The 27,283-nt window shown below is 42.4% G+C and overlaps 1 protein-coding gene across 1 annotated transcript in view; it reads right to left on the reverse strand.

Annotated features, from left to right (window-relative positions):
* The window catches only part of b4galnt4a (beta-1,4-N-acetyl-galactosaminyl transferase 4a), a 209,985-nt gene that overhangs the window by 2,030 nt on the left and 180,672 nt on the right, over positions 1–27,283 (reverse strand). Inside the window, exons 9-19 of the mRNA XM_052060029.1 lie at positions 10,987–11,053; positions 7,863–8,027; positions 7,235–7,344; positions 6,767–6,867; positions 5,444–5,517; positions 3,922–5,368; positions 2,791–3,170; positions 2,483–2,636; positions 2,307–2,379; positions 718–871; positions 475–601 (exon numbers count right to left, since the gene is read on the reverse strand). Coding sequence (XP_051915989.1) covers positions 475–601; positions 718–871; positions 2,307–2,379; positions 2,483–2,636; positions 2,791–3,170; positions 3,922–5,368; positions 5,444–5,517; positions 6,767–6,867; positions 7,235–7,344; positions 7,863–8,027; positions 10,987–11,053 — 2,852 coding nt within the window. The remainder of the gene's footprint in view (positions 1–474; positions 602–717; positions 872–2,306; positions 2,380–2,482; positions 2,637–2,790; positions 3,171–3,921; positions 5,369–5,443; positions 5,518–6,766; positions 6,868–7,234; positions 7,345–7,862; positions 8,028–10,986; positions 11,054–27,283) is intronic.

The raw sequence follows: 27,283 nt of genomic DNA on the forward strand, positions 1-27,283 counted from the left end.
ACAAAGCATTTATCGAGTACATTCTTCAAGTAATCCTTTCAAAAAGAAGATTGTCATTTGTAAATATGCGGAGGCGTTCATCAGATCTAGCCTATTATGGCTACTCTGAACGCAACTTCTAATCTACAGTAAATTGCCTCCAATACTTTGGCAAACAAACTACTTGTTAAGAGCTTAAATGCATTGGAAAACACGGTATGCTTTAACAGTAACACACACCGATTTATGTACCATCCCAGTCCGTAGTATTTGGGAGGTAAAAATGCATATACCTGTAAGTAGTAAGTACGTACATTCAACTGAACATGGTTGGTGCTACAGAAAATACATACATAATCCAGCAACAAGGCACAACTTATCACCGAGTGAAAATTTGTATTGTAGGGGCATTACAGTCTACATGGAGACAACGATGAATAAGGGAAACAAATGAAAAGCTTTTAAAATAACTCCTTGGCATTTAGTCAAGTTTACCTGTCCAGAAGCTCCCAATCTTCTCCCCCCCAGCGGTCTTTGAATTCCTCTGTGTTCATCCCGCCAATTTTATCAAAATCAGACTTGTAGATCCCGAAAAGACCAAAGCCATTTACCTCCCAATATCCTGTGAAAACGTATACACCCGTCCAAAAAAAATGAGCTTGTGTCAAAAGTCAAAGCGAATGTTCATTGCATTCATTTCTGATATTTTGACGTTGAGTGGTGATTTCTGCGTGTTACCGTCAGGCTCCTGTGGCGAACTCCCGCAGCCAAGTCTCATAACAATGGGAGCGAAAGCCAGGCGTCCTTCAACACAGTGCTTCCTGATGCTCTCGAAGATGTTTAGGGGGAAATGAATGTGGAGGTCGCATAGGAACACAATGCTGTGGCTATCCTGCCGGAAGGAAGAGAAACGGTCATTTTACCTGCAGTATCTTGGACAGAGTATGAATTAGCACAAATGTCAGTATGGATTTGCGAGTGTACGAGGTCGACAGGTGAAATTTTACTTTAAGTGAGAGACCACCATCAAGATATCACACATTCTGGTCTTTGATATTATTTCCCACTCTTGTGGGAATGCTTTTAGATTTTAAGATTTGGGGCTATGGTAATGTTGGAACATTCATCCAAACGAAAATTAGTGAGGGCCGAGGTCACAAATGTTGAGTTCAAGGGCCTGACTCGCAAGAGGTCAGTGCTGGTAAGGTACTGAACGCCAAACTCATTCAATAACTTTATTCCTTTCCAGTGCTTCCTTTGTGCACAGTCACGCTCAACTATTTGTTTAGTGTCACAAGCATAGAAATGTCCAAATTGGTACTAGCCTAAACCCCAGACTAATCAATTGATTACGAAGACAAGTGCATGTTTCTATTTGACCTCTCTCTCTCTCTCTGGCTCTTTTATATTTGTATGGATGTAGTTAGTGGTGCAATAGATAATGCGTCTCACTACGGATCAGAAGAGGCTAGGTTCAACTCCTGGCTAGCTTGTGGGAATTCTGTTAAGGGTGGCCCAGTGCGCCAGTGGTTAGCGCATCGAGCTCACAGTGCAAAGGTAACAGGTTCGATTCCAGCTCCGGCTTTCCTGTGTGGAGTTTGCATGTTCCTGCATGGTTTTTCTCCAGGTACTGCGGTTCCTCACACATGCATCGTAGGCTGGTTGAACGCTGTGAATTGGGAATTTCTACATTATGAGACTAATAAAGGTTTTCTTATCTTACCTTATCTTAAATTGTCTCTAGGTGTGAGTGCGGATGGTTGTTCGTCTCTGTGTGCCCTGCGATTGGCTGGCAACTGGTTCATGGTAAACCCCGCCTACTGCCCAAGACAGCTGAGATAGTTACAGCACCCGCCCCCCTCCCCCGCAACCCTTGTGTTGTGAGGATAAAGCGGATCAGAAAATGGATGGATGGATGGATATTTATGTGTGTGGTGTGTGTGTGGGGGGGGGGGGGAGGTGTTTTTTATATATATATATATACACACACACACACACACACACACACACACACACACACACACACACACGCACACACACAGTACATGCCTCAAATAAGGGACAGAATGGCATCGAACCGTTTTCTAATACAAGACTGGGGTCAGTGTGAAGGAATACAAGAGAGCAGGAAGTCATCTAAAGTCAAGTCCAACTTTATTATAGACGTCAACAAATAAACAACCAAGGGCATAGATTTAATGTATGATGTACGAGGGATTTTTCCCCCTGTGCCTATCAGCCAGTAGAGGCCATATGGTCAGTGTCAGACAGTCCTTTTTTCTGCCCACGCCTCCAGCCTGCTATCCCTTTGTGTTTGTTTATCTCACCTCAATGGTATCCACTCCAATCTGTAGTCCTGCTGAGCGCTCAAAGTTCCCTTCTCTCCTTAGATACTCGTATCTAAGGAAAACAAAGCAAACAATTGCTACATTGACTATTAAACTGGATTAGAGATTTTACCGTATGAGATATCAATGTCGGTTGCATAAGATGCACGACACACCTTGGAACACTGCTGTCTCTCAGCGCCTGCTCCACATCCATGTCGACACTCTCAAAGTCAACAATGATGATGTTGAAGTTGTCATCATTGGTTTGATGATGAAGATTTTCCATGTCAGAAATGAACTGTTGGACCCAGCGAGCTTGGTTCTTCACTGACAGAGCAGAACACGAGAATGAGGACGAGCAGCAAGTCCATCTGAACCGTCATTTGCTTATTAATTTACAGTATTATACACTGTGACTCAATATTGCCTTCCTGTATCTGTGACATCTCAGATTATTCCAACAGCAGGTTTTCTGACTGACCTGGTACCACAAAGTGCACCATCACATCTTTCCTCCACTGCAGCATGACTGGCTGACAGAGGAGAGGTTTTGCCAAGGCTGTGCTCCAGTCTGTGGCTCCAGGCCGCGAGGTAGACTTGGTGGGGGGCAAGTGTGGAGCAGTGCTGAAGTTGGATGTGGCAGCGGAGGGGCCCGATGCCGGCGAAGAGGCCGGAGCGCTCTCGGTGTTCTCGAAGCTTTCCTCGACTTGCCTGCCTCGGTGGAGCAGCAGATAGATGTATTCGGACAGTCGCACCACACTGCGGCCCCTCTCCATCAGCTCCAGTTCCACCAGGTAGCGATTCCCTCGGGCAGAGTCTCGTCGCTTCTCGACATTGATGATTCGCAGCAGGGTATAAATCCTAGGTCCCGGATGCAGACAAACGACAAGGAACAGAACAATGCACTGGATTTTCAATACAGACGAAGAGCGTTGTTTAACTTTGTGCAGAAAATTCATCAACGTCGTACACTCTCGAGACAGATGCCTTATAAGCTACAGTATAGGTTCACAATGTAATTAGACGTGCAAACCCAATTCCAATGAAGTCGGGACTTTGTGTTAAACAGAAATAAAAACAGAATGCAATGATTGTTTGGAAACGTGTTGCAGGCATAAAATTCAACGTTAATGATTATTTGCTAAAAAAACAATAGTTGTTTCATATCAGCTGACCATCCAAACGCTATTATTTAGTTATTATTATTTCTGTTGTTCAACTTTCATTGTTCATGGCGTGCAAATGCGGGTGACGAGATGCATTTGTGAAGGCAACATTTTTGGAATGCTTCTGGATAGAGCTATACAATAATGTCTACTTAATGCATCACACTGAAAGACAATTTCTCATACTTATTTAGCCTTATTGTTTAGGGGCAAAATATATAAGCCAGCCCAACATTGCATTTATATGCACTTTATGGCAATAACAACCAAACTATGTTTTTTTTATCTCACTGGAAATGCCTCTCATTATAGGACATTACATTCAACACCACTCGAAACGCCAATCAAGGCAATACAGAAACAACAACACATTTAGCAGGTTACCAGGAAGACATAGCCCACACTTCGTTGTCCATTACTCCTAAGCATTCAAGTGTCGTTCTTACCCGCCGTTGCGTTCGTTGAGCTTCTCCATGTATTGAGCCAGCACATCCACCACCTCGCTCTCTGCCAGCTGGAGGTTACCGGACACATTGCAGCGGAGGTCATTCCAGTCGGAGCGCAGAAGCTCAAAGTCCATTGGGTTCACCGAGAAGGTCCTCTGCCAGTTGATGCTCTCCTCTGCCCAACCTGGCCGCACCTCCACCTCCTCGTAGCTGTAGTCTGACATCTCGCCCTCTTCCAGTTCTGGTTCCGGGTCAGGATTAGAGCGGTTTGTGTCCTGTTCCAGCTCCGCCAGGTTGGGGTCCGGTTGCGACTCTGTGATCTCGGTGGTCCTGAGGTAAGAGGTGACTCGCAATTGACCTCGGAGGTTTTCAGTGGAGTTGAGCCAGTGAGGAGAATGCTGGGTGGGGTCTTGGTGATGAGACCGTGGGGTGAGTGAGTGTGGCTTGCTGGGAAGGTCGGTTGTGGCACTTAACTTTGAAGCGAGGTTGTGCCCTTTGCTCAGTCTCTCATCTGGCTGTGTTCGAGCCGTTGCCCTGTCGGCAGACTTTTGAACACTTCCATTTGGAATGTTGATGCTTTGATTGTGAGGAGATGCCTTTCCCCCTTTTGTGAGTGGATTGGGCCACAGCTGAGGGGATCTTACTGGACTCCTTCCACCGCTTTTAACCCCCACAACATGCCCTTTGTCACCAAATTTGACCAGTCTTGTGGTCTTCCCAGTTTGGTAAAGAAAGACCCCAGGGAATACCTCACGTGGGTGGCGAGATGCCCTCTCTTCCATCCTTTCTCGACGCCGCTCCCTCTCCTTCTCTCGCTCCCTATTGGGCCGAGGCCTGGTGATGTAGATCTTGTTCTCCTCCGTCTTCTCTTTCTTGCTTCCAGAGATTTGATTTTTATTGTCACCGACATTGCTGGTGTGGGCAGAGTTGCTCAGGATTTGTTTGGCACGACTAGCAAGACCAGGGACGGAGGACCTTTTGGGAAAAAGGAGCGATCTAGTCAATTGAGGTGGACCCTCAATGTCCTCTCCTCCTCCTTTGCTAGCTGGGCTGAGCCTTGCATGACTGTTATGGCTCCACGACAGCGAGCGGCCAGCGATGACGCTATCTGTGTCAGAGTGATGCATCCTGGATTGGAGTTCTGACAGCGCCTCTCGAGTATCATGACTCCTGTTCGCCTTTGTTTGAGCCATCTCCTCATCTCTGTTGCCAAAGGGTCTCCTTTCTCGGCGGTTTACAATATTATTGATTGCACCATTTTCCTTCTCATCAGGATCCTTCCCATCGTCCTCTACATCTTTACCCGTCGGTCTAAATTGAGGGTGATGACGCGAGGGCTTGGAGGCGTGGCTTGTCTGACTGTGTTGAAGAGGCTTTTTGGGTGACTGTGTGCCAACAATTTCTGCCTCATCTTCCACATCCACCATTTCATCTTCCTCTAGGAAATCTGGGGACAAATAAAGGAGGCATACAGTGAGAAATAGTGATGCTGGTCTTACAGTAAGAGCTAGCAGTAAATTACCATCTGGGTTGGGAAAGAAGAATGACCTGTCATCCTCTTCCTCATCCATCTTCATGTACTTGTAGAAGCCGAACCTTGAAGACCGAAAAACAACACTCTTGAGTTGCAAGCACACATAGTGCAGAAGGCATACAGAAAAATATAGTGCGTTGGTATCATTGCCATCCTGTTCTAATGTAAACCTAGGTAAAGTACAGCCGGGGGTCAGATCCGGCCCGCCCACCGTCTATGATGGGCCCTAACAGTGATGATGAAGTCAAAGTAAAATATAAAAGATGTGATGCTTTTATTTTGAAAATTTTGCTTTTATTGTATGTGCACATGTGTGGATGCTCGGTAGCGAACAAAAGATACATACGACTTGTCTTCCCAAGTGAGCAACATTTTCACGATATTTATTGACTTTTCCAAACCCTCTAGCAGCTAATGTTCCAAAAAGAGAGAATAGTAAAAAAAATAACAAAAGTGGTCCTAATGTTAACAATGTTCTTCTTTCCTGCACAGTGGAGGGAAGATTTTGCCTGATAAGACTATGCACAAACACTTGTACATATTGGCTGTACTATAAGTCATCACTGGAGCATTATTCATCACTGTCAATAATAATAATATATTTCCTGCTTATTGGGAGTCCTATTTAGGAACGGCTGATTTTGGTTGGTGGTTGGTGCACATAATTACTGTTGTAAGCATGGAATTTTAATGATAGCTTATAATTATGTTTAAAATGTGTACAGTATTTGGTAATTATAACTACATACTATTATCTTTATTCAACAAGATATAAAATGCTTTTTCTAAATACCATCCATCCATCTTCTAATCTGTTTATCCTAACGGGGGCCGCGAGTGTGCTGGAGCCTATCCCAGCTGTCTTTGGGCAGTAGGCGGAATACATTCTGAACTGGTTGCCAGCCAATCGGCAATTTTAAATACATTAAAAAGAATAAAGACAAAGTGGTAGTTAGCATGTTGGCTTGGGTCTCGGCAAGCAATCCAATTTCTCATGTGGCCTCTTTGCAAAATTAATGTCCCACCCCTGCTGTAATATATCAATTTGTTGAATACACAGAAAAAAATGTTATGGCCTGATTTGCATTTCGACTTTGTAATAATTTGTAAAGGGTACCAAAAAAACCCCAACAAAAAACCAAAGAACATTGAGCTGCACAAGCACCTTTTCTTTTCCGTGTTATATTACTCCTTTTTGTGTAGAAGTCGCTAACAGGTTACATTAATTAAGTCGTGGCGGTATAATGACTTTTATGATTACATAGCTGGATGCGTCAAGCTAAACAGACGATTCCCTTTTGATCAACATACTTCTCTAAGTAGATGGGGGACTCTCTGTAGAAACACTTGTTCTCTCGCTCCATGTGTGTGAGACGGGTGAAATCATTTGGGTAAACGAATGACAGATAAACCTGGAAAACAGTAAGTGGCAGATAATTTAACCAGTACGCTATTCAAATAAATTGCAACTTTTCTCTATTGTAATACTGTAGTAAGTTACATCTTATGACAGGGGGCAGCAGCGCTCCACATTGACTCCATCTTACTAAAGTTGAGTTATGAGAGAAGCAGATGAATCCCTCCCTGTTCAACTCTCTGCCACTCTCTACTTTTTAAAGCAGGTTAAAATTCATCTACAAAAGGCTGCTATAATTGGATGCCCTTCTGATGACCCCCAGAGATGATTTGAGCAATCGTTTCAGCCAATTAATACAGCATTACACATGGTGAGTGGCAAGCATGGTGGTCCAGCGGGAAGATGATTGAGCGGGCACTTACAAATTGCAGGCCCTGGTATCTGGCAATGGGGAAATCTTTGACGACATAGGTGGGAGAGTAAAGACAGGCAGGCAGAACATTTTCCAGACGGGAGGACTCGATCAGAGGAGCTGAAAGAAAGAGCAGATTATTAGATGATGTCTCTATTCAGAAAAATACTTTGAAAAACAGAAAAGGTCAACAATGTAACATTAAGAAATATAGAAGTTTTATGCCACAACTGCTCTCAACCAGCATTGCTATTTTATGTCTGATGTTTCTCGAATGATTAATATACCCCTGTTGACACTCTTTATTTAACGTTATTATCCATGAATTAGATAAATTTACCAGTTACAAAAAGTAACCTCATTAGTCCTTTCTTAAGATGAATAACTATAGTTATGGTCGGATGTTATGCTTGTTTTATAAATTAAAATGATGAAATTCTGATAGCTCACTAAAACTGAAGCATTAAAGCGCGTTGTGATTAGTCTTTGTGACAATCAGTCTCGATGGTTTAAACGCTCATTAATTTGCTTAGCACCATACATAAAGGGAACACAGATTAAACTATATGACCTAAATGCTACAACAACAGCACCCCCAACAAAAACAACGGAAAATCTGAACTGATGGACAGTCTTACTGCTATAGAAGGTATCCCTCGGGTCTGGCTTCAACATATCTGCTCCGTGCTGCGGGGTGACAGCTTCTTCCATCTTTTGGGGCAGAGAGTCCTCTGGGAGGCGAACATGACTGGCAAAGGTCTGGGGGATGTGGTCTATGCTGTTCATCTTGAGGCTGGACTCGTCTGAAAGATTCAGAGAGCAAAACCATGGCTAAGAAGACATTAACTCACAGGTCTTCGAAGGACAAACAAAATGCAAATTGGTCATCCTGCTACTATCACTGGTAAGCATTAAAAAGTGTAGCTGCAAGGACAAAGAGACACAAACCCTTCAAAGGAACACCTGTGCAATCGAATGAGATACAATAGCAGAAGATGGATCAAAAATCCAGAGGTACAGGACAATCTACAGATAATACAAAAATAATTTTCACTTATCATACTAGTCCATCCATTCATTTTCTGTTTGTGGAGCCTTCCCCGCTGACTGAAGCTGAAAGGAATTGGTGTCTAGTTAATCACAGAAGAGATTAGAGACGGACGAACATTTAACTTTCACACTGACGGGAACCAAAATCAAGCTGGCTGTATGGAATTAAGGCGCCTAAACCATTACACCCGAAGAGACTTGGTCATACACACATCATTTCAATTACAGTGGGACATCCAAGGTAAAGCATCACGCGTTGGAAATGGAATCAAAGTGTTACATCATAAAAGATTTACGACGGTGACTACACAGGCAATGCTTCTGTTTCAGGTAACACTTCACCATTCAAACAACTACGACTTAAGTGAATTTAGATCATTTCTCGGGGAACGCCTGGTGATCTCTCATGTCACAGTGGTGTGCCTCAGTTTTGGGAGTCACCGGACTACACTGCCTGGCCTCGTATCAGCCTTTCAACAGAACAGGCAAGGGATGATGATAGACTCATCCTGGTGGCCACTAACAATCAAGCCATGGCTCAGTGTTGCATAATATGTACCTGCCATTGCCCCAAAACTTGAAGATAACAGCGGGATAGCCAGCCAACCTGTGGGTAGCTAACCTTAGCTATTAAGCGCTCAATATTGCTGTTTGATCTTTTTGCAAATTGTGCGGGTGTGCAAAATGTTGTGGATTGAGTGTAAAAGCTCTAACAAAGAGAAAGACGCAAAATGAGAAACAAAGTAGAAGAAAGAAAAAGTTGGAAGGAAAACAATACAGCGCAGAGGAGAATCATAATTACACCAATCAATAGGATAAATGGAGGAGGAGGCATGAGTGATTAATGGCACGTCAGGTGCGAGGCCTGATGGGAGAAAAGCCACGTAATTAACAGGTTGGTCAGCAGCATTTTGATCCTTTAGGAATTAAGATTGGTGGTGCACAGTCCCGGTGTGCACACATATTAAACAAAGGGCACCAATTTTTACATTTATTTTCAGGGCAATCAGACATCTGTTGTTTCCATACCTGCTTTCCACGACAACACCGGGTCTGACCTATTTAAATATCTGCTGGCTCCCATTGAAGAATATGTTCTATTTATGTAGAATTCAGGGTATGACCTTGGTTCGCTATGTCCATGTCTCTGGAGGGTCCATCTCATCAATATTTCACATATCATTGCCCCAAGGAGGTCAAGAACTACCCGTTTATCTAACTCAAAGATGTCAAAGGTCAAGTCATACGTAATTTATACTCAGGGACACTGAAAATCAACTACCAAAGTGAAGGTGCGGACTACGCAGCCAGTTGTGACGAGCGTGTACATGACCCCAAACGTACCTAGGGAGCCTTTTAGCATTCTGTCTGTCTGTCTGTCTGTGGATAACGTCTTTGTCCTGATGTGGTGCTGCAATGTACTTACAAGGGTCATTCAGCAGCCATGTACTAGTACTTCCATCTCACAGCAAATCAATAGCCAGCTCACAAGCACCTCCACCTGCATACAAATTGACTATATATTGACAAATATGTAATTTTTTTTTTTTTTAAATGAGGGGGGTATAAAAAAATCAGTTGAGCATTCCTAGGTTGTAACCAAGTTAAGATTTTTATTTTTTTTTTACTATTAAGTACAACTTCATTATTTGTAAATAGGATTGTGGATATTTATCTATCTAAAATATGCATTAGAATGTATGGATGACTGGACTGATGCTGTGTCGGTGTTTTAAAATTTCAGTAATGTCATCCAATATACTGGCTATTGATCTTCAGTGATTGGACTATTGACGACTCAATTTTTTTTTTCAATGTGGACACATACCAATATGGGCGTCAGTTAAACGTGCAGTGTTTGGCATGACTGGCAATTAGTCATGGGTGTGCCACGCCACTCACCCCAAGTCAGCTGGGATGCTCGCGGCTGTGACTCTGAACGGGATAATGATATGGATTGTATTAAATAACAACACTGTTATCGCACACAAGACGACTTTAGGTTCAAATCGGTGTCAATTTTTGTGTTCAGATACAAAGTCCTGGTGACCAACTCCTATTCTTTGTGTCCCACATTACTTCATCAACAAAAGTCCTTTAGTGTGCCACAAAGGACACTTTGAGCAAAGAAATCGAGTAGAGAAAATCTCTGTACGCTTTCTACACACAATCTGACAAGAGATAGTTTCCCTCCAAAAAAGAAGGAAAATCGTGTGTCATACCAAGGCCTTGTGACAAGGCCGTGTTGAGACAATACGGAGGCACATTTTAGTGACATGAAACAACAGCTTGACACGAATGGACAGAATCTCAATTTAGCGGCAAGAGCTTGGTTCAAATAGAACACACAAACAGTCACTTATACAGTGCCTTGCAACTGGCTGGTGACCAATTGATGGTGCACCCTACCTCTTGCCCAAAGTCAGCTGGGATCAGCTACAGCTCAGCCGCAACCCTAGTGAGTGGTACAGAAAATTGATGGATAGATAACTGATGCAATTTAAGCCCTGTTGTTTAGTTTACCTTTAAACGAGTTGATTTTTTTTCTCCTGGATGTATGTATATATGTACAGTAAACTTGAGTTAATAACTGTGCCACTCTCTACTCCCGTAAATGCCCAGTGAGAATAAATACCGTTTTCTGAAGCAGAAAAACAGTCCTACGAGAAGAGCTCACTTTTTAAATGCATCCAAACTAAATGAAACTTTTACCTGCATATAATGAGATGAAGGCTGAGTCTATCACTTCATATTTCAGACCAGGGAGGAATGGGCGCCACTGTGTGTGTGAAAAGAAGAGAAAGGATGTCGTGAGAAGAGCAAACATGCGCAAGCAAGTCGAGATACATAAATCTTATATCACAGTTTATAGTCCACCCTGACAGTCACTGTTATTGATTTGAACAACTTCATGAGATGCTTGGAATTTGGTACCAAAACATTAGGCGGACTAAGGAAGGAAAACATAAACTCAATGACTTAGGGCACTAGGACAGTGAAAAAGAGCACAAGATATGAAATATCCATAGATATTAAAATAGGCAATAAACAGTTACAATCAGTGATTTAAATCAACACAGTGATGTGACAACAGAGAGAAAGACACAAGAAAGGGAACGACAAGCTACAATTCTTTTTAAAGCGATTTAACAATTAACAAGTCACTTCTTGTTAACATGGCCGTAATTACAGGAGACAGGTCATTTGTTGCTGTGCCTTCTTGAGAATCCAAACGAAAGCAACCCCCTCCAATTCGTGCAAATAACCCCCCGGCCCCCACCACCACCAAACACACACACACACACACACACACACCTTTAAATAAATTAAAGGGAGACACGATTGTGATTGTGTCTATTTCCCGTTTCCAACTCAAATTCATGCAAACCATAACCAAAACAACAGTGCATGTATTGTATTAGACTGACAAAACGAGGTTAGCGCAACCTCATGTAGTGTTGCTGCAGCAGGAATGGGTCGACAGGCCCCGCAAGGTTTCAGTATAGTGCCGTTGTTTCACTAGACAGTCTGCAATGTCAGGAGGGACAGGTGTCACATACATCCACTAAGCAGAATGAAAAAATACTGGAAAAAAGAAACGGACGTAAAAGAGCCTCATTACAGAGAAATGAGACAGATCCAAATTACACAGTAGAAAATGCCAGCATGTGTGGACTAGGAAAAGGTAATGATGACACACATACAAAAGGTATTGCTTTTCCTGAGTTTGCGATCTTTCTGTAATTACAGTGAGGGTGACAGCTCAAGAGTTTACACACACTCCAGGGAGAACATCGACTTTGTCTTAACCTGTGTGACTTTGTAGGAAAATTAAAGGCACTAAAAACACACACAACACTTGCAAAACCATCCATCCATTTTCTGATCCACTTATGCTCACAAGGGTTGCGGGGACAATCATTTACCAATGGAAATAAGATTTGAACCATAGTTCATTCATTGCAGCACTTATAGCAGTGGTTCTTAACCTTGTGAGAGGTACTGAACCCAATCAGTTCATATGCACATTCATCGAAGCCTTCATTAGTAAAAAAAAAAAAAAAAACTGACATTTTATAAATTCAAGACATAAGAAATCAATTTATTAAAAACAGAAAAAAGTAAATAAAATTTCAAGACACAAGAATACGTTTTTTAAAAATTGTATGACGTACTATCACGGCGGTCACACGTTGACTACTGAGTGTGCTAAATTTCCCGCAGCACTGATTGGACAAGCAATGTCATGTGATCATCTGCAGTCAGTGATGGCCAAGCGGGCGTATCATAACTAATTGACACGTTGAGTCAGGTATGTCTTAACCTCCATGGCAGAGGCTCTGTCGAACCCCTGAGACCGATTCACCGAACCCCTGGGGTGCGATCGAACCCAGGTTTAGAACCACTGCCTTATACAGACTTTGGGCTGTGTTCCATGGCCGGTGAAAATCTGATATTGCGAATAGTTTAAAAGGCACGCTTGTTCTTCTTTCATCCATTATTTTTCATTTATTTTTCTTTGTTGTAGACATTTTAACATTTCGTACATTGTTCTTTTTAATCAACTGATTGAAACATTGTCAGTTTTCTTGCGTCACTTTAATTGTTAGAGTGGGATGCAGATTCATCTTGAAACCGAGGGAAAGACACGTAAGAATTACAAATGCACGTGTTTGACAGCTGTTGAACTTGAGTTGAACTATAACAGGATCAGAGTGATTAAAAAGCAAGAAATATCAAATTTACTTTCACAATGAAAAGACACACAATATACTTTAAGGGTTGCCTGCAGATGGCACAGATCACTGACTGATTTATGGTGAAGCGGGAATGTGTGAGGCAGATGCCGAGTGGACTCTCCATGTATATTTGTGTGTGTATGCGTGTGCGAGTACCGGTATGTCTTGGCTCGCGTGTGAGTTTCCAAGGAGTAGGTGAATATGCACGGAGAACGGCATGTGTATTAATTGGGAGACGGTCAGAGACTTCGCCTGGCAGGAGCGATAAAAGAGGAACATTAAAGGCCTGAATTTAAATCTTACACCTTTGCTGTCACCGCTAATTAAGCCACGACTTTCTTCTTTTCCTTGTCTTTCTCTCTGTGGCACCATTTAATGACCGTTGCTTTGCTTTATGCTGATAACAACCGACACTTTCCATTAGGTCAGAGACAAGAAAGCAATTCAACAAATTTAGACCCATCCAAACCAACAAAACAAAGAAATAACGTCATTTGGAGTGTGAACACGATAAATGTTTCCGCAGATGCCTTACATCCTTCGTGGTAACACCTAACCTTCCATGCAGATGCCCTGCCACCTCAGCTATGATCCCTCAATACCAAAAGTGGGCAATTAATTTTCCAAAGGGGCCATGCGAGAAACTGGAAAGGTTGTCGAGGGCCACACCAACCTGCTAACCTCAATTGTGTTCCATATTAGGTGAACGTATTTATAGAAAGCATTCTATTGTATTTTTTCCAATAAGTTGATTCTTGTTGAATGTAGGAAAAAAATATGAAATAAAGTTATCCAAAGTCCGATCTGGGGGCCAATTGTGACCCATGTATAAATTTTGACTGGCTGGCAGCCTCTGGCATGGAATCAATTATGCGTGGCTCGTCAGCACTCTTGACCATCATGGAAAAGTACAAAATACATCCTGATTTATATAGAGCTTTCACAACAGCTGCAGCTGTAACAAAGGACTTAGCACAACAGTGATAAGTAAATAATAAATACAACACATAACATAAAACACGGACAGTCATACAATCCTATTGTATTGTAAAAGTACAAAAACAAAACTATTTTACATTGCACCAGGAGATGGCAGGAAACATGTGGCTTAGCTTTCGAGTCGTTCGGAAATACTCTCTGAGCGTGACCGGAACACAACACTCTCTCACACAGTTTTGTTAGGCGTCACAGTGAATTTCCGAACACACCTCTTGCTGCATGACCCTTGTCTGACCCTTTCCAGTCCATTTGTAAAATGGAGACACGAAGAAAAGAAAAGTTGGGAGAAGGGGGGCAAGTGGAAATGAGCATTGTGTGTAATACTAATTTGCCAAGAGACTATGGCTGTTTTCAAGGAATGTAATAGCAAGAGGAACTACCTGATGAAACATGTAAACGACAAGACGACTGGGAAGTGGAAATAAATGCAGTGAATAATTACAGTAATTGATCTGGTCAGCCGGCCACACATTTTCACCAGACCAAATCTGGCCCTCTTATAAGTAGTCATTGAATGGTAGAAGTTGCCATTACAAAAAAAGAGGGGAGGGGATAAAAGTTATTTTCATGTTCAGGTATCTTAAAAAAAGTGATGTCTGACCAAGTGCCTTTGCCATGGTGTTGCTATGCACGCTTGGACTCGCAGCCTCCCAGTATCGTTGGGGATACCCAGCGGCCACGGGTTCCTTGACTGAATTATTCACCTCCCGTTAGCAACAAAAATGAAAAATAAGGAATTCATTGGACAGCTCTCAAGACAAAAGCAGGTAAACAACTAGGGGTGTGCATCTCTCAAAGATGAAATGATACGTATAGCTACAGTATACTATGAGTGGGATACAATTCAAGGACAGTTCATTTTAAAGTGGAACAATTCATTTTTTTTTCAATTCAATGGGATAACGATTTCATAAGATATGGTATGACTCCGGTCGAGTGAGTGAGAGGTGATGTGTTTCGTGTCCTCCATCATAAATCAAGCTTTGATGCACTTTGAGAGAAACAAATTGGAAGCGAAACATCGTTGAACAACTTAGAGGTAGGAATTCAATCATCATCCTGCCTTGTAGAAGGCCCCGAGTAGTTAATGTAAAAATCTGATTGGCTCAAAGGAGAATGAGCAATTTTGAGAGGTCAAGGCCAGCACTCGAGATTGTGAAGGCCTTCGTAAAAATCCTATTTGCACGCCATCACAAGTGGCTGCCAGCCATTTGCGTACACACGCACGCTCGCACACACGCGCACGTACACTCAGTCCTAAATTATGAATTATAACCTTGAGTAAAATTATCACTATTCTGTATGAAATAGAATACACAAGTAAGAAAGTAAAGACGGTGTTTGCCCCCGCCCCCATCCCCCTCTTTGTTGCAGAGTGGCCACTGCTTCGTGGCATTGAATAGAAGATGGAAAGAGAACCGTTTAATTCCCACTGCAATATGATGTGACATTTCCAGTCCAGGCTCAGCATAATAGAGAGCTTGTGTCACTGTGCAACTCTGAAAATTTGCTTACTCAAGTTAAAAAAACAACAAGCTCCACATTCATTGGTCTGGTGCTCCCCGCACCAAGTACTTTGCATTCGTTTTGGGATGCAGTGCATTCCGCACCTGCTTCCTCCTGTGCCTTCCATCAACCAATATAAAACAAATGGGCCAGTTATGAAAAAGCAAGGTTTCATTTCTTTCTCAAAGATAAGACTGCACCTTTGTATTCTTTCTTCTTTATAACAAGCACTGCAAAACAAATACATTCTCACAGAAAAAGCTCACATTTGACCACACAATCACAGCTTGGCATACAACACAAAGGGGGGGGGGGGGGAGCTGTGAATCCAGGTTATGCTGCACAATAGATGAGTGTCGGCTTTTATGTCGATTTGTGTGAGCTCTGTGCTGACGCTGTTGTGGGCCACTTGCAATAACTCTGCTATTTTTGGAGAGGTATGAAATATATTTCTTTTAAATCTCAAAAGGGGCACATAATAACAGAGTGCAACGTGCATGCATCTTACACACACACACACACACACACACACACACACACACACACACACACACACACACACACACACACACACACACACACACACACACACACACACACACACACACACACACACACACACACACACACACACACACACACACACACACACACACACACACACACACACACACACACACACACACACACACACACACACACACACACACACACACACACACACACACACACACACACACACACACACACACACACACACACACACACACACACACACACACGATTTGCTACGTGACTTTCATAACTTTCATTGAATTGTTTCGATGAGTATAAACCACTTAAATTGCCTCAGAGATGGATGGGAGGTATTCATATTTTATGAAGGGACAGAACTGGAGAAATTGATAAGAGGTAGTTGTCACGTAGCAAAATAATTTATATTGAGATATTGGGAAAGTATTTTAGCTACTTTATATACATGTACACATAAATATACTCACAAGAGGGGGAGATGTCGACTGAAGGATTTTTGGAGGTCAGGTTCCACTTGTAGCCAAAGATTCAAGGAATGCTAAAATCCATTTTTAAAGAGCAATCAGTTGCTAGGTATGAAATCATTTTAATGTATCAATACTCATGATTAAAGGGGATGATAATGTATATACAGTCATTTAAAATCATGTTGAAGTTCATGTTTTGTTTCTATGAAAGTTGTTTTTTTGCTGCGATATGGCCCAAATATTAATTCTCTATTTTTATGTTTCACTCATTCTGGACAAATACATTTTATATCGATTTTTATCAAAGTAATAAACCCAACAAACATTTTTTTAAAGGTTTGATTTCTGCAAAAAGAAATCCTGTGCAGAATGTTCAAACAACAATCATGTATACCTGTCACGTTGTGCACGAAGCGATAGGAATATTGCTTCGCGCACAACAACAAAAATAAGGAAGTGGATCCCCGAAATGCAGACACCAAACAAGGTCTCCGTAGCAAAAGGGTTTAGTACAAAAATTCACACCGACAAAGTAGTAACATAAAGTGCTGGTAAAAACAAGGACCAGAGGGCACAAAAACGAATAACAAAAAGGGCTTGCACAAAAAGGCAAGGGGAGAAAATAAGAATTGCGAAGGCAAACAAAAAAACAATGTAACCACTACACGCAAGCGAGATCCAAATCACAAATTAAGAACCATACTTACAAAATACTGAGCACCGAGAGTTCAAAAAGCGAAACACGACGAGGTCTGTAGCAATAGCAGGCAATGAGCAAAGAAGTAGCAAGGCGAAATTCAATACTCCAGCGATATGTGCATGTCAGAGGGCTCCTTAAATACAGACTGAGACTAATCATAGATTGGCAGCAGGTGTGCACAAAAGTCCGCTGATGCCACCTGCTGGCCAGACTGACACAGAACCGTGACAATACCGACTTTCAATTACTGTAGTTCGCACAAACGTAACATTCAAAGTTCATGCAAAAAAAATAACAATTTACACCTTGAGCATAACTTGCTTGAATGCCATAATTAAATAGTTTAGTTAGTAACCATTGTGAACACGTCTTCCATATAATGGATCTAAAATGAGTCCCTTTTCTTGGTATCAACTCTTTGGCCGAAGTAGCAGAGAGGCGGAAAGCAGACATTAGCCGCTCAAGTCAGAAGGACAGGAAAAGAGTGTATTTATTTATATGCACCTCGATTTTCCGACTAAGCTAATTTTGAAATCCTTGATTTTGCCGAATTAATCAAACAAATTTGATTTATTGTCAAGCCCTTGTTCACATTATACTCCGATTATATTATTTGTGATAATACCCCATGCACCACAACAACAGTACTGTACTCACCAGAGTATTTAATAAACAACATGCTAATGACCGCTATAAGGCCATACTGCAAGTATCCATCCATCCATCCATCATCTACCGCTTATCCGGGGCCGGGTCGCGGGGGCAACAGCTTTAGCAGGGAAGCCCAGACTTCCCTCTCCCTAGCTACTTCTTCCAGCTCTCCCCGGGGGATCCCGAGTCGTTCCCAGGCAAGCTGGGTGACATAGTCTCTCCAGCGTGTCCTGGGTCTTCCTCTGGGTCTCCTCCCGGTGGGACATGACCGGAACACCTCACCGGGGAGGCGCTCAGGTGGCATCCGAATCAGATGCCCAAGCCACCTCATCTGGCTCCTCTCGATACTGCAAGTAGTCTCTAATTTTTTTGCATACATACGACATATACAGTGCTGTGAAATCGAGCGCTAGGCCGTAAACCCCCCGCCGATTCCCCCCCGAGGTCAATAATAGTAAAATTCGCCAGCACTACGATGAAGGAGGAGGTCCTGCGTAATGTTTGGCGCAAGAAGGGATTTCTGTACAAAGAGAAGAGAGTTTTTGTCGACCACGACTATGCTCCAGAGACCCTCAGGAAATGCCGGGAATACGCAGAGGCGAAGAAGGTGCTGCGAGAGAAAGGGATTTCAGACTCCGTTTCCAGCGAGGATGAGAATATTCTACGAGGGGGAAACGTGCCTTTACAACTCAGCACAGGAGGCCACTTCCGACATGCTGAAGAGGGGTTTTCCCGTGGCTGTATACAAACCTCCTACCACCTGGATTGACGAAATTAAGAACAGACTGTGGCATCGGCCTGCGAGCGGTGAGGAACAACAGCTGGAAGCTCCACGTGAGGGTTTCAAGAAAAAACTGGCCGCATACAGGAGAGTGGACAATGAAAATTGTTGAAGCCTGACAAGGTGACGAGATTTTCCACTGTGGAACAACTAAGGGTTAGTTGAATTGAACAGTATTTGGGTTTATGTGTGAATATGCTGGGGTATGGGTGTAAGCATGCATGTGTTGGTGTATACGCGAACAGGCGTATGATTGAGCAGTTATGTACACAGGGGTGTGCGTGAGTAAGTGTATTAGTAAGCACTGTAGGAACATGTGGAAAGGTATGTAGGGAAATAGGTATGCACGAGTATGTGTGTGGGTGTGCGTCAGGGATGTGAATCTCAGCACTGAGGACGATTCGATACACATCACGATCTACTGCCAGCGATGCGATACTTAAACGATACATGGAATTTTCTGGCGATACGATGCGATACGTTTCACCGTCGTCACGATGCGATACGATTCGATACAATGCAATTTGTTGCGATATTGTGCAATTAAACATGATGCAAGTAAGCAAAGAAAAAATGCTTTTAAAAAGATGGAATTCAGTATTGTATTACAAAAAGGATACCACTTTATTCCTTATAAACAGTAGAACTTGTAAAACAACTTATTTAAGCCCTTTCACAATTGGGTTTTGTGCAAAGAAAATGTAAACAATTTGGCACCTGAGACTCACAGCTGTTGCTATAGTGTAAACACAGACTATTCTCACTGAGTGTCTTATATGAAATATAATAATATATATATGTACATGAATCTATAGCGCAAGATGTCCACCTATCCACTGTAAGTGCAACTCTTTGCGCACTGTTCAGCGACACAGTAATCTCACTTCTCACTTAGTTGTACACATCGGGAATATGTTTGTAAGTGAACACAGACCTGTCTGGTATTTTATACCTGGGTTCCAAAACGTGCACGAGCTGTCTGAAACCCTCGTTGTCCACCACGCTAAGGCTGGAGGTCTTTGCATATGAAATAAGCAGTGGCCTTAGTTATAGCCATTGCACGGTCACAGTGAGTTGCAAGGGGACTCCCAAAATAAGAGGCAATTTTTTTCTGATCCTGACCTGGTTTACCAAGAGTTTCTCCGGTGTCCGACGAGGAACTGGGCGGGGAAGCGGGAGGGAAACTTGTCGGTGATCTGGTGCCATCGTTTTAAGTGGGTCTGCATTTTTGTGGTGCTGCCGTTGTATGGCTTCTTAGTGCGACATTCCTTGCAAATTACGGAGGTTTTATCAAGCTTTCCGTCTTTCTTTTCGAAGCCGTAGTATTTCCAAACATAAGATTTGAATGTTGCGGCTGCATTAAATATAGTAGTTTCCTTGCTGCTGCGTGCGCTAACTTCCATAATGTTTCACTAGTTGTGTACTGGACTGTATGTGACGCACGGCTACCGTCCGTATTCAACACAAAACGCAAAGCAATGATGGTGCATTCATTGCGCCTAGGAAAGGGCAGATAAGTGACGTTTAACATGAATAAAACGGCGCTTGAAACGGATTTTACCGATACCCATCAATGCATCGTGATGAATCGCGATTTCACCCGTCAATCGCGTCGTACCCAGTGAATGAGCCGATGCACTCGGATCGCGCACGTGCGCATCGATGTATCGATTAATATCGATTATTTTCCACACCCTTAGTGTGCGTACGTATATGTGAAATGCAACTAGGTGGTTATGCTTTGGAGTATACGTGAGTCAATGAGTATGTGTTAGAAGAATCTATGAGCAAAATTGTATCATGTTTAAAGTTTCGGTTAATTTGGGCATGTCTGGACATGCTCAGCGCAGAGGTGTCGGCCGTTTGGGCGGAGGGCCTTTTTCTTGAGTAATCACGTCAAAGCAAGGGGGGGCGAAGGCTAGATTCAATCACAGAGTGGGAATAAACAAATTGGGAACAAAGAGTTGTTGAATACCAAAAGACAGTTTGGGAACAGCTGTCGCGCCCAGGTGGACATTAGTCATCAGCCAAGTCTGTGACTTGTGTATTCGGGTATATCAGATCACTACCGAGGGGCCGGACCGGGGGTATGTGTTGGGTTTATTATTGTTTAGTAATCATACATTCACGTATTATTCGGTTGATTCTCGTGTCGCCATTTTATGCTCGCAATGAAGAATGCTTCTGCCTGTCAGTATAGTTTGATTTTGCTTGCAAAGAAGAACGCTTAGGCTTGCAATCATTAGTTGGCTTTGCCTGCAATGAAGAACGCTTATGCTTTCAATAAAGATTTATCCTTTATTATTTACTCACATCTATAATCATTATATGCTCTTCATTATGTGCTCACTTTTGCTTGCTGTACTGTGTGAGAAGTTAGGGTCGCAACCACCTTTCCGAGGACGTGGCTGGGAAGAGATAACTGTTAAGACTAAACAGCGAGCAAGGCTGAACCGTGAATGGAGCCATCAACACCAGCTGCAACGGGATGTTTATGTCTATTTGCACACATGTACGTAACTTGCACTCACATACACACACATAGTCAAACAAGTTCAGAGTGTGTTCAACAGCCCCCACCCTTTAGGTTGGACACACCTATGTAGTAGCTTTTCCCAATAAATGAGGGGGTGAAGGGGGAGATCGTTAGGGTTCCGTGTGGAGAACTGAAACCGAACGCTTCTCCTCGTTCCCTCCTGGTACCAGAATCGAGTCTCCTGTCTCCTCCTTTTGGTTATTCTTGAGTGTCAATTTGGACCAACCTGACATTTTTGGGGGCTCGTCCGGGATCGCAACATACCTGATGCCTCCAGACGCTGAGTCGACGGCCAGGAAGACCGTGGCCACGGCAAAGACACCCTTTCTGGGACTGGGTTTCGGCTCCTCGTCTGGGGGCTGAGGGTTGAAGCGAATCCCAGAGGAGAGAGGACTACTCTTGGTAAGTAGGGCGGCGGTGTCCTGTACGTACTTAAACTCCGCATCGACACTCGAGGAGTGTTTGCGCGCCGGGTTTGTAAAGACGGAGGTCGGGGTCTTTAAACCTGTTTTCAATTGAAACACTCTCAGGGCAGGTGTTGTAGTTTGGTTCGAACGCTTGGTTCGAGACCCTGTGTGAGCCTGAGAGGGGTTTGTTGAGAAGGAACTCTTTCAACGGTGATTGAGTGTTTGCGCGCCGCAAAGCCCTGAGCCATACTAGTCCCTATCAGGCATACAGACCGTGCAAGTCTCTAAACTGATGAGGGCGACGGTGTCCTGCACGTGCTTAAACTCCGTGTGTAAATAATGTGTGTTAAACCCCGGGTATAAATAAGATAAGATATCCTTTATTCGTCCCACAGTGGGGACATTTATAATAATAATGTCTATATAGTGCGTTACCTCTGGTCAAGGTAATAGGATAAAACCAAATTAAATGCGCATAAATGTATGACTGTGTAACTGTGTGAGTGGAGGTTCGCTACCTCATCTGAACAGGACATTTGTTGTGGCAACTGTCTGAGGAAGCAGAGGCAAGAATTTCCCGCCACCTTGGTGGTAGAAGGTTGGAAATTACCTCAGTCGGAGAAATTGCCACCCTGTTCAAGGGAACAGTCAGCCTAGTTACCCTAGGTAAATCGCTGATTCTAAAAAATAAATTCCAAATTATCCAAATTCTCAAAGTTCCACCCCCTAATTCGCAATGGGGGTTCATAATAGTAAGACAGTGGAGAGAGGTGATCCCAAAAAGAAGTTAACATGTAAGGACTGGAGATTCGTAGAGAGCCAATGTCCTTAGAAGATAAAACATTTAGATACGTGGATAGAAAAATACACCACCGTTATATCCGACTCTTCCGACATCTCCTCCTTTTCCACCATCCTCTCCACCCTCTTACAGAGGGGGCCATCCGATGGCCACCAGGGGAAAAGGAGATTTGGGAGTGGAATTTTCAAAAAATTGGAGTAGTGTTTTTTTCCCCTGCTGCGACGAAGGTTGACTCATCCGGGAGTGAGGTACGAGACGCTTTTCCCATGATTGAAGTTGCAGATCCAGACATAAAAGGTGAGTCGCCTGTCATTCTTGTTTATAGAACATGGACACAAGAAGATGTAAAAAAAAAGCCGTAGACGGCATTACATCACATAAAATTGACGTGGTACAATTTGTCCAGAAAATGGAGGATCTGCGAAAATCATATCATCTAAATGGAGCTGAGGAGCAACAAGTTTGGATGGCGGCTTGTTTGACAGTAAATTGATGATGTATACTGTATCGATATTTGGATGGAGTGAAGTCTTCTCGCTGATGACAAAATTAAAAGTTTGGATGTGCTTAACTTGGTTGTGAGCGGTAGTAAGGTGAATATTTTGGTTTGTCTGTAGGGTTGTGTCTGCGAATATGTGTTGGATTAGTCTTTGCGTGTGGGTGTGTAGATATGCGTGACTCTTGGCGCGACTCATGGAGTCTTGTTTGTTTTGTTTTCTGGCTTTTGCAGTGTAGAAGGTTTGTATGGCATCTATTATAATTACCGGTACTTGTAATTGAAACTGTTTTTATTATAATTCCTAACACCACTTCAGCTTCATAATTTCAACCAGCGCTACATGAAGTATGTGTAAATCAGGTAAAGAAATAAAATGGTTGAGTATGGGTGTGGTGACACAGAGAGCTTTGGATACTTATAGTGGGTGACAGGCAAGTGAAAATATTGATGGTGAGACGTAAGGTGATGATGGAAGTTGAGTATGTTGAGAATAAAGAAAGGCACGGGCAGGTGAGGTTTGACACAGTGATGCTACGAATGAGGAGGTCACCGTGTGTTTAGGTTGAAAAGGGCCGGAAGGTCACGAGATGCTTAGATGGTTGTTTGTAAGTCGTAAACAGTGGACGTGTGTGGGACGTTGTTAACTTTCTGGGAGGAGTTAGAATGTGTAAGTATACAGTGAAGGCCTTGATCTGGATGATTTGTGAATGTTAATGTCTGTGGGTTTCAGTTATCTTATTTGTTTTATAAATGCTTCTGTTATGCTGCTAATTGCCAGAATGCCAGAATGTTCCGATTATGTTCCAATGTTTTTTTAGATTACGTTCATAAGATGCACATTTCTCTTGAAACCTGAGAAGAGCCATCACGGCTCCTGATGTGGGAGGAATGATGGTCTTGTCTCATGAATTTGGAAAATTCTGTTACAACTTTGCTATCCGTGGATTGTGTTGTGCCTTCCGTCATTATGAAAATTTAATGACTAGAGTTGAAGCTATCGTCGAACATACAAATTCTTGTTGGTTTGAGTCATAAAAAAACCCGTCAGATTTTACGACACATCTCATTTGTGCATACACAGGCTGGATTTCTAATTTCGTTTGTCACAAGAACAAAATCTTCCAGCTTTAATCAGCACGTTTCAGGGTCACGTGTGAATAATTTACAATTGGCTTCGTTAACTTAGTATGACTGCACGTTTTAAGGTCAGTGGCATTTTTGAGTATCACGCACCCTAGGTGGTGTTTACCAAAGACAGTTGTGGCATAGATAAGCCTTTTGGCAGCAGTGTATGGTGTGAACTCTGCATGCTGGAAGAGTGCTAGAAAAAAAAAAAAAAAAAAAACAAAGGGATGAGCTGTTGCACACTAGCATGACGTTTTTTTGTTGCATGGTTGGCATTTATTTTGTGTCTATGTTGTTATGTCGATCCCCTTTAACGCTGGATAAATGCACAGTGCTTAACCGTGCTGCTTTGTTGTGGCTTCCTGATGGGTGTTTGTTTGTTTGTTTGTTTGTTTGTTTGTTTGTTTGTTTGTTTGTTTGTTGGAATGTGAACAGGTAATAGTGATTTGAGAGGTTGTAGGAGGATGTACAACAAACTCATCTCATCTTATCTCCCGTTTTTGTGTGTGTGTTGATTTGTTTCATATTAATATTGCGATGACCTGCATGACTGCCTGATTGGAAACTCTAAATTGTCCCTAGGTGTGAGCATGGGCTTGGGTGTTTGTGCTTGTGTCTGTGTGCCCTGTAATTGGTTGTCGACCGGTTCGGGTTGTCCCCCTCCTACTGCCCGGAGATGGCTGGAATAAGCTCCACTCACCCCCGTGAACCTCGTGAGGAAAAAAGCGGATCGGACATTGAATGACTGAATGTATTGCTTCATATAGTGATGGGTCGTTTTATTGGGTACATCTCGGTTTAACGGGCGAAGGGAGGAATCTAGATATAAACAAGCGCGTTTTGCGGGCTATATTTAGGTAGGTTTGTGCGACTTTCGGTTTGTGCACGAACTGTTTGAGCATATACGGGGGCATATTTATGCGTCGCTTTTCAAAATTGGTGCCCCGTTACATTACGGCATCTCATCAGTTTATTGGCTTAAAACTGATTTGTATAGTTATTTTGCGGTTTGCTTTTGGACCTCTTTTTGGACACAGCGGGTGGGTCGCACATTTTCTGGTCAGCATGGTGGCCAACGGCCATCTTGATGTCCAAGTCGTCAGGGACCATACTGTCGAGCGACTCGAGATTTGACGTGCGATGCCTGCAGCAGGAGCTCATTTGGCTTTTCTTTCTAATGCTTGACGGTCTTTTTGACGAGGACATGGAAAATTTATTTTTACTTTCTTTGCTAAGGTTGTTGTGAATGTGCCTTGTTAAGTGGAGTATGTTGTATAACACGTGAAGTATTGTTAATTCAGTGTGACGAATGTTGTTCGTTTTTGTATCATGTTGTGATAGTTACGCGGCTCACACGGCAGCGATTTCTTTTTTTTTTTAGGGGGGACTTGCTGACTAACAGCAACATGATAACGTTTTGGGTTCAGTTCACTTCTGTTTTATATGCGGCAACAAATTGGGCAGTGAACCCAAACTTCTTTTTTGTGTCATGGATTATTTCACGCATTGGCAGGGGGAATGGTGTCTCTGGTTCGGAAACATGATACAACCTATGGTTTTAACCAATGTTGGAATACGGTACATTTTGAACTACATCTCCATTTCAGATAATGTAGATGGTTTTCGTTGAATTAATGAGGGGGTTTGGTTGAAGCTTTTCCAAAATGGGTCGAAAATTGATAAAATGGAATGCATGTTTCACATTTTATTTGAGACACTATTGCTCCTGCCATCCACAATCTGCAGGATTGGTAGCAAGTCTGAAAGTATATGGTTAAAATTAAAAGAAATTGAATTGAAATTGAATTGACTTATATGTTAATATTACGAGAATGGTGTTTTCTTCTTTGTTCGAAATATTGTTTGGGAGACTATATATATTATTGATAATTTCTACAAAATTGTGAACTAGGAAATTAAGCTGATTCGGTTGACAATATGTGAGAATGTTTAGAAAAAAATGAATTGAGATTGCTGTAGGACGATTGTGCTTTTCCACAGCAGGTTCCAGCGGACATGGCTCTGATTCGAAACATGAAAAACAAACATTGTGTTTCTTTGAAGTGTTGATGACCACACCGTTTGATGGACATTGTAAAAGGTCATCTCGACAGAAACATCCACTGAGGAAGGTGAGCGAAGTCCGGTGACGCGATGGGCACAGTATTCTAGTTACTGGGAACATCAAACGACCGGCGGAAGAAGTTTCAAGACACCTTTGCACTCATTTAGGGTGTGTTTCTGTCGACATGCTAGAATATCAGTGGTGGCATGTCATTTCCTGTTATATGATCACACTAACACATGATCGACTGTTCTCCTTTTTTATATGGTATTTGTGCTCTCCTTTAGCACATGTGAATGGGGGTGTATTTTTTTTAATAAACTACATTTTGCGAATAGATCTAGACCAGGGGTGTCAAACTCATCTTTGAGGCCGCTTTGGGGTTACACCTTCCTTCGATGGGCCGGTACGACGGAGAAATTTGATTAAATGGTTATATTTTATTAATTGTACAACTCAGCTCAACTGTGTTTATAGAGCGACTTGAATCAACCATCGCTGTATACAAAGATATGTACATGGAGTGGATATATCAGAAATACAATGATGAAATTATTTGCTAACAACTACATATGGATGAATTGTGCCAATTCTGAAGCCAGTCATATTTTGTTCAATTATTGTTTGGTTGAGTGTTTTAACAGGTAACAAAATTATCACAAAATCTCGACATTATTCATATAGAATTTGGGCATTTCGGTACAGATTTTAGCAGGGTTTATGGCATTTGATGCGCGTCAATTGCTTTCACGGGCCACATAAGTGCATGGGGTTTCGACTTTGACACCTGTGATCTAGATGATCTGGGGAAGGGAAATGACGAAACACATTGCGGCACAAATTGTTGTATACCTTTTTGTTTTGGTGGCAAAAGTATTTTATTTATAATTGATCTAGTCGATCTCATTATGAAAATAAAAAATAAAAATTGAGAAGTGAACACACCATGAGTGGTAGAAAAGAGCACAGCTTTTTTATTTGGGTTTGTTTTGGAGATTGAAGTGATTTGTGTACTGTGCTCCTGTGGTGATGTTACTCGGCTGAAATTGAATTTATAACCGTTTTTTGATTTATTTCTAGTTCAAATGGTGCATTGATTTGGTCGTAATGGTTCAGATATGGATTTTAAATACATTTTTTAGGTGATTTTATGCGTTTACGATCTTTTCTTTGGTGGTAAAAGGAAAAAGGAAAACGA

This window comes from Hippocampus zosterae, chromosome 3, assembly GCF_025434085.1.
Source record: "Hippocampus zosterae strain Florida chromosome 3, ASM2543408v3, whole genome shotgun sequence".
NCBI classification, from domain to species: domain Eukaryota; kingdom Metazoa; phylum Chordata; class Actinopteri; order Syngnathiformes; family Syngnathidae; genus Hippocampus; species Hippocampus zosterae.